At 44.2% G+C, this 12,090-nt stretch overlaps 1 protein-coding gene across 2 annotated transcripts in view; it reads right to left on the reverse strand.

Moving 5' to 3' along the window:
* Positions 1–12,090, reverse strand: part of LOC113147888 (protein jagged-2-like) — a 39,856-nt gene that overhangs the window by 2,341 nt on the left and 25,425 nt on the right. Inside the window, exons 10-25 of one of the 2 annotated variants that reach the window (XM_026339169.1) lie at positions 11,220–11,333; positions 10,349–10,395; positions 9,543–9,716; positions 9,284–9,434; positions 8,982–9,146; positions 8,462–8,575; positions 7,863–7,976; positions 7,348–7,461; positions 7,049–7,165; positions 6,605–6,632; positions 4,939–5,024; positions 4,272–4,385; positions 3,753–3,868; positions 3,348–3,608; positions 2,028–2,159; positions 41–197 (exon numbers count right to left, since the gene is read on the reverse strand). In XM_026339169.1, the coding sequence (XP_026194954.1) occupies positions 41–197; positions 2,028–2,159; positions 3,348–3,608; positions 3,753–3,868; positions 4,272–4,385; positions 4,939–5,024; positions 6,605–6,632; positions 7,049–7,165; positions 7,348–7,461; positions 7,863–7,976; positions 8,462–8,575; positions 8,982–9,146; positions 9,284–9,434; positions 9,543–9,716; positions 10,349–10,395; positions 11,220–11,333 (2,004 nt within the window). The remainder of the gene's footprint in view (positions 1–40; positions 198–2,027; positions 2,160–3,347; positions 3,609–3,752; positions 3,869–4,271; positions 4,386–4,938; positions 5,025–6,604; positions 6,633–7,048; positions 7,166–7,347; positions 7,462–7,862; positions 7,977–8,461; positions 8,576–8,981; positions 9,147–9,283; positions 9,435–9,542; positions 9,717–10,348; positions 10,396–11,219; positions 11,334–12,090) is intronic. The other variant, XM_026339170.1, reaches the window with a different exon arrangement.

Consider the following 12,090-nt stretch of genomic DNA (forward strand, 5'->3'; position numbering starts at 1 on the left):
AAAAATCACTGCCTAGCTGCTTTATTAACTTCGAACTCACCAACAGCAGGTCCATCCACTGTCTCCACTTTGACCTCCACCACAGCCAGCAGGATGGTGCTGTTGTGACGCTTGGACAGGGCATTGATGATGGCTCCGGGGACCTTCTGGATCTGACCGCGATCGCTGTCCTTCGACCGCCCGTCCTGCTCAAAGGACTGTAGAGACAGAGAAGAACAGGAGTCAGCATGTTTCATGTCGGCAAAACTTCCCTTTTTGCCATTTCTAGTCCATGACGTCCAGGTCCCATTTGTTCTGTTTGTTCCTTCATGGAGCCTGAAGATCTGTCATTCTATCTACACCTGTAGAAACTTAACTGCATTAAATGTTTTAGGAAGTTTTATGCATCTGAAAGTTGAGTTCATCTTGTGGTGCTATTTAAAAATGGTCTTCAATAATGTAAAGTAAAGCTCGTCTGTACATAATGGTTCAAACAGACAAAACCAGCTTTAGAGAAGAACTAACAATACAGATTTACTCAGTATTGTAGAGAAAGAAAAAAAGGCCCATTTGCCAAATGCTCTTGCTTGAGGCCATGCAGCACAACAAAAAAGAGAAGAAAAAACACACATTCATCCGTCAGAATAAAAGAGATTCTCATCCTCACATCTGGCAGGCTGTGGACCCCCCCCTGCTGAGACCACAGAGAGTGGAGTTAATTGCCTAATAAGGTGCTGGGTGCACAGGGGGATTAGCTGTGTGCTGTGCAGTTCAATTAGGACAAACAATAGAGAACAGGCCAGCTGTGCTCCCTGCTCGGCTGGAGACAAACACTCCTCTTTCCTTCTCCCGAGGATATCGGCAGCTCATTCACACACCTCTGAACCCACCCCCAAAACCACTGACAGGGCACATCGCAGACACACTGAGCGTCCAGCAGAGTGTCAGGTGTGTGATTCTCCTGTGTTAAGGACTTTGTGATGAACTCTTCTTCACAAACAGCTTATCTGAATGTCATCTGCAAATATTTTGCTGAAACTACTTGAGCATCTCGTAGCGTCAACATGTTCAGATAAATAAACAGGTTCTTGCTCATGTCGGAGGTCTGGTTGATGAGTGCAGTGGTTTACAAATCCACCTAGAAATAAAGAATCAATCCTCGGCTCTTTGTGCTGTGAACCGGCTGCACTCGCTGAGTTGATAAAGATTTCAGCCACACTTGGAAACGAGCACTGACATTTTGCTGCAACACAAGTCAGAAGCGAGTGGGAGTGAGGTTTTTAAGAAAGCCTTGTTGTGGGGTTTGGGTGGATGTCAGCCTCACCACTCCTTTTCCTGTATCTGTCGCTCAAACAGGGCTGCAAACATTAGAAGAACAAATACTAATCCCCCTCCATTAAGAGCTTAGAGCCCCGAATTGACTGATTTCCCTTGAGTCTGGGTGGCCGAGAAGAAGAAGAAGGAGCAGAGCAAGAAAAGAGGAAAGCAGGAGCGAAACAGAAGAAGAGAAAGGAGAAGATGAAGTGGGAGAAAAGATGGAGGAGGAGAAGGAGAAGAACAGAGAGGAAGGAGAGCAGCAAGGTGCTCCAACCGAAAAGCTAAATCTCATCCAGATGTTGCTAAAAGCTTCAAACGCTTCTCCCTCTTGTCTCTTTCTTAGTTCAGAAACAGAAAACAGAACGGTTCTGATTTCACTGAACTCTGGGAACAATCTGCAGTGATGAATTAAGTGTGATTTAATAATGTGGGAGAAGAAAAGAGGGCAAATGGAGAGACGGTGAGACGAGAGAAGTGTGTTAAGTGTGTTGAATTCAGATTAAGAGAAGAAAAGGAAGAAGGACTCATGTGTAGCTGGGAACCAGGAACGAATTCTTAACTTTTTTAGTGTCTTTCAGCTGGATTTCAGGTGACTTATGCTAACATTAGCAGCTAATGCTAGTTCCAAAATATTAGCTGGCCCCAAAGACCTTTATGCTCCTATACTTTATATTTTAGGTGTGTGTGCTTTCAGGTGTCCGGTATGTGTGGTGTTTGTGTGTAATAATCACCATGGCAACCTCCACCGCATCCTTGTTGGAGTAGGACTGGTCACAGAGGATGACGAGCGCCCGGTCCTCGGCCAGCGTCTGAGTCACAGGGAGGTACCTCAGCTCGGAGCAGATGATCTCTACAGTGGTGCCCTGTGACACACACACACACACACACACACACACAGATAAGACAGATTAGTATCTGCACTGCTGGAGAGGAACAGTCAGCTCCTAATTCCTAAGTCCGTTTCAGATGCAGCCATTCGGAATGTGTCGAGCAGCAGGGGAGAGCGCGGCTCAGATCTCACATCAGTATCTTGTCAGAGGTGCAGATTCTTTTCCATTCATAAAACTCTATTCAGACCTGCCCCAGGGGGCCAATTACGGTTTCATGATACAGTAATAAGCAACAAAAACGCCATCTGGACAAACCAGAGTCACAAAGACACGATATTCTGCTTCGATTTACAGGTTTAGGAGGCATTCGGCCATTAGTCTGCGACATTCTGACAGGACAGTCTGCTGAAGTAAATGTTTGTCCTTCCATAAAACTGTCAGTAAGAGCAGCTCTGACAAATCTGATAAAACCTGGACTTCAGTGAGTTCCTGTCATTATTTGCTTTTCAACCTCCAAACAAAATATATTATATATTATAAAACGATCCACGATGAGAGGACGAGGAACGATTTCAAATCTGCTCGTTATCACACGACACGTCAGGGAGGAAGAGAAAGAACTGGGAGATTTGGCAAAATGGGCCTTAGCCTGGTGGTTTTCATCTGTCTCTTCGGAGACGTTTTCTGACAGAGACAACTCGCAGAGACACAAATTCTAGTGACTGCAGGGAATTCAGGGCTGATAAAATGTCTGTCTCTTGATTTAAAACAGTGCTACACCCTCTCCATTAAAACACTGCTTTGATATGGAATATTAAAACCATAAAACTGCATGTTTTGAACACCATATGTTCCATATTCCCTTGTTAAACATCATTTTTTAAAGCAGCGTGTGCCACCCATCACGTTTCATTGCTGGAGCCACAGATCTCCTTAATTAGATTTTTTATTGCCCAAATGAAAGGAATAAAAAAAACCTTGAGGCCGAGGCACTTTAACCTCAGATGCTGTATTTCAGTTTCTCCATGGTGACAGATTTTCATTCCTATGAAAACAGAAGGTGTTTCTGAGTGTTTGAACCCTTCTACTGGGACATGAGAGGATTATTTCACAGTTTCAACTTTTCTGATGGCTGAAAAGTCGACAAACGAAACACTGAACACAGTTCAGAGGAGAAAATCTGCCCGTAGACACTTAAATCATTTCGTTTAGGTTCCTCACCTGTGGCACTTTGTCTTTTTTAAAGATGAGTGTGATGCGAGCGCAGCTGTTGTCAAGGTAACCACTGTTGGGCTCACACTTGGTGTGCACAGGTGCTGGGGGGTCCGGCGTCGAACACACACCCCATTGGTGGCAGGGTGGCGAGAAGCAGGTGAAGAACTGGTGCTCCACACACTCGTGACCCCTGGGGCAGGTCGGGGCGGTCGTGTCTAGTGGGGGAAGAGCTTTTGGAAGGAGGCAGGGTCGGCGTCCGCACCTCACCTGGAAGAACGTGGTTCAGCGATTTACTGATTGTTAAATTCAAGTAAAACTGCTTCTGTAAACACTGATTTCAGTGTAGGTCATCGGTGTTGTTCATCAGAATAGTGCATTTAGAAATAAAAACAGAAACTCTGTGAGGCTGACCTTGGAACAGCGAACATATCCGTTGACACACTGGCAAGTGTTACACTCCTCCTCCCACCTGCTGCCGTGAGGAAACTGCAGGCCGGCGTGACGACACGACTTTCCAAGTCCAATGACTGGAACAAACAAACAGTCGGTTCATATTTATCATCATCTAATACATCGCTACCACGAGGAACAACCTCACTTACTCCTTTGACAACATTAATTCTTCCTGTAAGCTCAGTTTATCAAGGTCAAGCGACTCTGATGTTTTTTTTATATTGAAGCTAAAATTTGCAGCACTGACAAAATATTTAAAATCTTTTTCATTTGCTCCTGAATGTGGTTTTTATTTTCTGTGTTTAGCTTCACAGCAGCAGTGTTCTCACAACTTCAGCCATGTGCTACCATAAAATGACAACCTGCAGGAAGGCTGCCAGTTGGCCATCAAGATACACAGACAAACGAGGCAACAAGTCCCACTGCTGACAGTCTGCGGTAATAAAACTCTAAGCTGTGTTGATGCCGTGTACTCACACTCTTGACAGCGAGGTCCAGCATATCCAGGAGCACAGACACAGCGGTAGCCGTTGATTTCATCCATGCAGGTTGAACCTTCAGCACAAGGAGACGACTGACACTCGTCTATGTCTAAAAAAGAAAAGTAGAGAGTTACTTTAAAAACATTTTAATCATGAGCACACCTTGAGTAGCACCATTTCAACAACAACAACTTTTAGGCACACTTACTAGTTTCCTATGAGTTGTACTGTGGATTTCTATTAAAGTTTTCCATATCTGAAGGTTTTTACTTTAGCTGAGAAAAACCTGAGCTGTTAAGGATTTTTTTCATATTTAAATATTTTCAATGAGCGATGGAATTCAGAGAATCACCTACAGCACAATAGGATTATATCAGAGTGGTTTGAAATGCTTCAACTGGATAACACTCTGGTTCTGAAAAGGCTTTTCTGAAGAGATTTCTCCCAGAAGGCCGCGGGAGAGCGTCGTGACCCGTCTGACGAACCTCAGCTCTGACCTCGGCTCAGCGCAGAGGGGAGAGGTTAAGACCGTCTTCCTGAAAGGCTTCCTAATCTGTCGCCCTGAAACAATCGGCTCACACTCCCATGCCACGGCCTTTCACCTCTGACCCCCCGCCCACCTGACCCCTCCACACGCCCCCTCCGGTTCCCAGGGAACTCACTGATGCGGCAGTCCGGTCCAGCGAATCCCGGGGCGCACTCACAGCGAAACCAGTTCACACCGTCGACACAGATGCCGCCGTTGTAGCTGCAGAGAAGAGACGGAAACACACAGGATAAAGTGAAGAGGTCATAATATAAAGAACAACTGGAGTTATTACGATGCACTGTGAATGATATTTTCCTACGTGTCTACTGCCACATTAATCTAAAATAAAACAAGACTCCCCTGTGGACTGATACCAAATCTGTGAAGTGACACGTTCAACTGTGTCCAGTCTTGTCTTCTGTAGAAACAGAGCTACAGCTGACTGATTTTCCCTTTTCTGTTTAGCTATGATCTCATTTTATGTTTTCTAAGAAACTTAAATATAATAATAGATAAAGAAAAGAAATGACGTCTGTGCCAACAGTACTCCAACATGTGTTCAAGAAAACTTCAGAAGTATTAATCACTTGGTTAAAAAGTAAAGAAACAGGTCAGGATTAGTTCTGACAAATCAATTTGAATATCTGTCTGTAGTAATCAGTACATACATTATATATCAAAAGGAATCATGGATGTCTACGAACTCACTGACTCGCTTCACGTTCAACCCTCTGAACCACCGACTAACTAACCAACTTTTCTGTCTGACTTTTTTCCCGCAGCGTTCTCAGAGCCTCTGAGCGGCAGCAGGTTGAGGCTGAAGCTGATCCCTGATCAATGTCCAGACTTCATATGTAAATCCCTGCTGACCACATACTGAGCACCCCCACCCCTCAACACCTCTACTGCTCAAAACTACCCCCAGGTCGAAGCCGGTGAATAGCGAGAGGGGCGTCTTTTCACACTCTCCTGCCCCCCCCTGCCTCCACCCTCTCCTCCCAAAACCAAAACCATGACTAATCCACCTGTCAGTCATTGTAGAGGAGGGCGAGGAGGAAAGAAAGCAGGGAGGAAGGCGGGGGGGCTTTTGTCCAGGGTAGCTTCTCTGATCAAGAGAAGCTGTCTAGAGATACGCCGCCCTGTTTTTCTCTCCATTCTTATGTTTTTATACCAAGATTGGACACAAAAAAACATCTTGTTCTGACCGAACATCAGTCCAAAACTGAAAAATGTCAAATTTACAGCGATAAAAATCAGTCAGGAGCAGAAAACCCCCACATTTAAGAATCAAATAAATTCACACAAACAGAAAATCACAGAGGAAAAAACAAGTATCCACACAGAAACACCTTTTCCTACACGAACACGCAAGTGCGAGCAAGAGAGTCACTGGGACTTAACTCTCCCATATTCTCAAGTCAAAACCATGCATCTCAAGTAGCTGGAGTTTGTTCACGTTGACTCAGACACGGTGTCAAGTGAGATGATGTTTTAAGATTAATATGTGAAGGTGAGGATCAAAGGCAGCTGTACCCAGCAGCAATAAAACGTCTGGAGAATTCAGGGCTGCATTCCAGACCACCTGAGTCGAATTAATTCACAAGATCAAGTGAAGTCAAGTTTAACTTACAGTTACTGTACACTGCAGAAAAAATCGAGCTAATTCAACAACCAGATGCAAAGAAAATGCTGCCGGCAGTAAGTGGACGTTCTACACACCCAAGAAAATTAACCACAGCCATCAATGCATTTCTGTTAAATATAAATATGAAATAAAATATGAAATAAATTGGACTTACCAGGGGTGTGGATTGCAGTCATCAACATCTGCAGATGAGAAAAGACAGAAATAAACTGTGAGAATCTAAAATTCCAAAATAGTCTTTGACACCTCCGTTTTAATTCATCATCTTTCCTGTTAGTCCTGCTAAATTAAATTGATCTGACTTTAATGCTGCTTTTGTGTGGTGTAATTAATAGTTTGTGCCTTGTAAATAGCATTTACGTCAACATAATTACAACAGGGAAACAAAGATTTTTTGGAAAGCCCTGATAGATCGAAGTTGGCACTAAACAACACAGAAAAAGTCCGTTCACGGTGTTCAAACTCAAATTAAACAGATTTTAACAACAAAACACAACCAGCATTCGACTGCCTCGACTTGTCCAATGACGTGAACGCTCTCAGGCTGTAAACACACACACACCATGTGAATGTGGCGAAAGCTTTAATAGAGACGTACTCTGTGCACAGGTGGGTCCCTCCCAGCCGTCCTTGCAGATGCAAGTGAAGGCATCTCCTCCTCCGACACACGTCCCCCCATTCTCGCAGGGCCCGGAGTCACACGAGCTGTTCTTAGCTATAAAACAAGAACAATTGTCTTCTGTGAAAATGATTTTATTCTGACCACCCCCCCACAGCGGGAGAGTTGCTCCCTGGCCTATGAGACTCTGACAGGTCATAACAGTGTAATATCACATCGTACACACACGCTGATTAAAGAGCCATAACAGTGTAATTAGAGTGCAGTGAGTGCCCGACCTGTGTTGCAGGTGCTGCCACCCCAGCCTGAGGGGCAGCTGCACAGGAAGGAGTCTCCATGGTCGTAACACGTCCCTCCGTTACTGCAGGTAGAGGAGTCGCACTGGCTCTCACCTGGATGGAGTCAGCAAGAGAAAAGGCTTTCAAACGTTTGACCACGTGCCACTGTTGAGTACCGACTACTTCAGCTCCAAAGCTAAGCTCAGAGACGCCGTCAAAGAGGAGAACAAGCCTGCACAGCAGCCGGTGAGGGCATCATGCCTCACAAAGAACATTAAGACAGTGAGGTAGTTAAAAAATATGAGACCTGACATGTTGGAGGATATGGAGAGTGAAGACAGAGACGCCACAATGAGACCAGGACCAGTCCACAGGCTCTGCTTCAAGTTGTGTTAGCTCTCACTTATTGCTAAATGATGCCAATTAAAATAATTTTTCTAACTGCTGCCGCTTATTATGATTCACCTACATTAAACTTTATGTTCTAATAGGTCGGCACACGCATTCTCACTTACGCGAGTGACAAGTCTTTCCTTTCCAGTTGTCCACACAGTTGCAGTAGAAGTCATTCAGCAGGTCAACACACTGGCCTCCGTTCTGACAGGGGTTTCTGCTGCACTCATTCACATCTGGAAGTCAAAGGTGATGATTTATCTCTTTAGTTATATTTATGCGGTCGTAGTCTTCAGCATAAAAACAACTGAAACAAACCTAAAGACTTTCTGTGGTTGTTTGATGAGCAGCCAGGTGGACAGGAGATTTCAGAAAGTGGTGAAATTTGATTTTTACTTTGATTAACTCTCCTTATATACATTCATATAAATGATGGTGTCATCTGGAACTGTGCATATGATATCTAGTAAGTATAATTAGTCAGCTGGGGATGTTGTCACATTTTCCGACTTGCTTTTACTCAACACAGCCTCCCTTGTTTTGTCTACCATTAGATTCTTAGACAGCGGCTCATCCCAACGCTGCTGTCATTGGCCTGAGGATGGATTCTTCCAGGATATGTGACTCACAGCAAGACGCTTTCCTGAAACATGTACTTTATACCTGGGCTCACTCTGACACTAAAAACCCACTGCTGTCCGACACACCCACACACACTCACCATCATCACACAAGCTGCCCTCCCAACCATTGGGGCAGAAACACTTGAATGAGTTGATTCCATCAATGCAAGTGCCTCCATTCTTACAGGGGGATGATGCACAGTCATTAATGTCTGCAGACAGAGTGAGGAGAGATAAATCAACGTGAGTGTTAAATATACAGAAGAAGGATTCAGAAGGAGTTCCAAATACGAATACACACGGTGTGCAAAACTCTTTTTTTGGCTTCACATTTGTGTTTGAAAGCTAGAAAAAGTGGTTGAGAACCACAATGTGAAAAACATCCTGTGAAAAAAACAACCAACCAAACTGCTAAGTGCTGCAGAGGAAATAATCTCGTTGGCAACTTTTTCCTTCTCGTGTCTTTATCTAGATTTCCTTCGTGTGTTTTTTGTTTTGTTGTAAACTAAGACAGTGAAGATTAATGAAACAGGAGTCTGAACTACCGTAAGAATCCTGTGGGTCCCAGTGATGGTAACTGGTGATAAATATAGTCTGTGTGTGCTAATAATGACTCACTCTCGTGGCAGTAGGTGCCGGTGAATCCTGGCTCACAGGAGCAGCTGAAGTTCCCGGCAGGCAGACTGATACAGCGGCCGTGGGGTCCGCACACATTGGATGAGATGCGCCACACCCGCTTCTGAGTGCCATTGGTTGCCACAGCAACTGTGCAACTGTCAATCACTTTGTGGGAAAAAGGTAAAAGGAGGCATCAGCACGATGCTAAGTGGAGGTCTCATCTTTCAACTGGTTTGTTTATTCCTCGACTGTGTTCATGCATAACGAGAGAAGGTAAGCCGGTGCTCCGTAGGTGCTGTTACCTTGACACTGGTTGGTCTTGCAGTGGTCCTTGAGCTCTGAACAGGTTTTGCCCTCGTAGTCATCTGGGCAGCTGCAGTAGAAATCTCCCACGAGGCTGTGACACTGGGCCTTGTGGTGACACGGGTTTGGATTGCATGGGTCGTTCTGCACCTTCGTTTGGAAAATGGGCAAAATAAAGACGTGTTTGCACCACAAGTGAAATCTAGCAGCAATAAAAGCATCACACAGTCTTTTCACCTGACTGGATCCAATCCTTACCTCACAGGTTGCACCGGTGAAGCCTTGAGGACATTCACACATGAATCCTTCCAGCAGGGTGTGGCAGCGACCGCCGTTCCTACACGGACTGCTGACACAGCGGTTTCTCTGAACCTCGCAGTGCCGACCCACAAATCCTGGCTGGCAAACACACTGATAGCCTCTGGACACCTCCTGAAACAAGTATGAATGATGAGTGACAAAATGAGTGAATGATGCAGCAGTTTTGTTCAAACTGTCTCTCTTAATTACCCAAATGGAGTAAAACTAAAATCAGGACTTGATCAACAAAAATGTGTCAACAGCAATTCTGAAATGAAGACGTTATAATTGGATTTGGGAGATTTTCTGAGGTTTTAGAGAATAAACAATAAACATTAAGAAATCATAACAATAATCAACTGATTAATGCCAATTATAATAGTAGAGTTATATTTACAGCATTGAGCAGCAGATGAAAAGTACTGGAGGACTGATTAAGGCAGTAATATCAACATTTACGGTTCCTGTGAACAGCCTATATTACAGCTCATTCTACCTTTGAGTATTTCTGAGTTTTATTTTGTTCTTATTCTCTGATATTGGAAAAGGAAAAACCTCCACGCAGCACAGTCTGGTAACCTGTGTTTCAAACTCACAACACCCTGCAGCATGTTCCTTTATGTTCTGACAGGTGCTTTGATGATCAGTAATAATCATGTTCCCACTCTGTTAGTACGTCATTTTACATTAAAAAATGTACAAAGTGAACAAAGACCTCTGTGTTTCTGAAAGTCATAAAGTCTCCAGGTTTGACATAAACTTACCTTGCAGGTCCCTCCATTGTGACACTGCCCGTGGCAGCTGTTCACATCTGAGGAGAAATCAATCACAGACAAAATGTCAGGTTTTAGTTTGAGCTTTGACAAATGGGGACGTGGAACATGCACTGGTGTTAAGACATGCAGTTGCTACTGGAAAGTGGTCCATGCCTAGAAATAATGCCAGACGCAGGTTAAGAAGTGCAGAGACACTGAATAAGAGAAAAAAGAGGAAACTACCTCACAGGTTTTCTACAAAATATTTCAATTTCAGGTTTGACAGTCAGGGAAAATCTGTTTTGAGCCAAGAAAAGTGAAGCAAGGGTGTGGCAGCGATAAACAGCCATCGAAAAGACAAGAAAGAAATGGTCCAACTACCTCTGCTGCCTATCTCCTGTTTCACTAGCATCTTAAACTTTGAATTTATGTTATTGCTCTATTATTATTATCTGTTATTGCTGCCTCTGGTTTCACTACTAGGATTTTACCAAACCAGAATCAAATCTGAACTTTTTAAGCCATTTTAGGCAAAGTCACTTCCCAGAACATGTGCGGACCCCACGGCCCTGTCAAACATGTGGGAGCAGTAACAAAGCGTCTCTCTGTGGTTTTCTGTTTATACTGTAAGAGCAGTGAGCATTTACTGCTACTGCATAAAACACAATGACATTTTAATAACTCATAGTAACCTACAAAAAGTCTAAGATTACTTTGCCAGCAGCAACATACCCACGGCACTTAGTCACCAACATGGTGTTGACTCAAAAGCTGGTGGAACAGGAGCGAGGCAGCACAGCAGACTGGGCCTGTGCTGGAGGAGGTCTACAAGAAGGTGGAAAAAGGCTGAGGACCAGTGATTTTCTGGATTGATACTAACTGATGTCACAGTTCTGGCCCACCCATCCACGAAAGCAGGCACAGTGATATCCACCAATCATGTTTTTGCAAGAGTTAGCATTGAGGCAAGGCTTCCCCGCACACTCATTAACGTCTGCAAAACGGAGACGGGAGACACAGAGAGAATGAACGAGAGAGCTGAGAACCTGTTCAGAAGCCCCATCACCAAGCTTAGCATCATGTTGGATGACCACTCAAATGATGGAATCATGAAGTGACGCAATCATGGAGAAAGAAGCAATGGTTCATCTTTTGACAAGTGGACCCCCTCGTTCACTGGTTATAGATTCTGTACTATTCCCACTGTCAGGAGTAATAACTGTTTGCTTCTACATTTTCCTCTTTAATTCTTCTCATTCACTTGATACCAAGTTCAACTTGGTTTATTCAAAATAAACCTAGCGTTTCTTTTTTCTTGTGCATGATAAAGTTTCGTCAGGTTGATTGTTTCTCAGCATACATCTTTAATTTCTAATAAGCATATTTAGTCGTCCGGTTTATGCGACTGGATTCAGTTACATGCGTTGGTCCCGTCCAGACAGCTTCGAGCTGCGGACGTTTCCAAACATGTACAATTGGCAGAACATTTACAGAGTGAAGTTCAAGTGTGAAAGGATTTTATTTCTACCACAGCTTTCCATCGCCTCCCTGCTCTACCTTCACCCCCTCCCACAGGGTTAATGTCTCTCTATAGCATTCCCTGAAGGCCGACCTGCAGCATTCCAAGTGATCAGTTTCAGAGGCAGCGCTCGCCGCGCCCGCCGTGCCACCATAGGCACTATAAACCGACACAGTGCATTAATACTACTCCCAGGAGGTAAGCAGCACCTGTTGGCCTACTGAAACTAAAC

Source organism: Anabas testudineus, chromosome 22, assembly GCF_900324465.2.
Source record: "Anabas testudineus chromosome 22, fAnaTes1.2, whole genome shotgun sequence".
NCBI classification, from domain to species: Eukaryota; Metazoa; Chordata; class Actinopteri; order Anabantiformes; family Anabantidae; genus Anabas; species Anabas testudineus.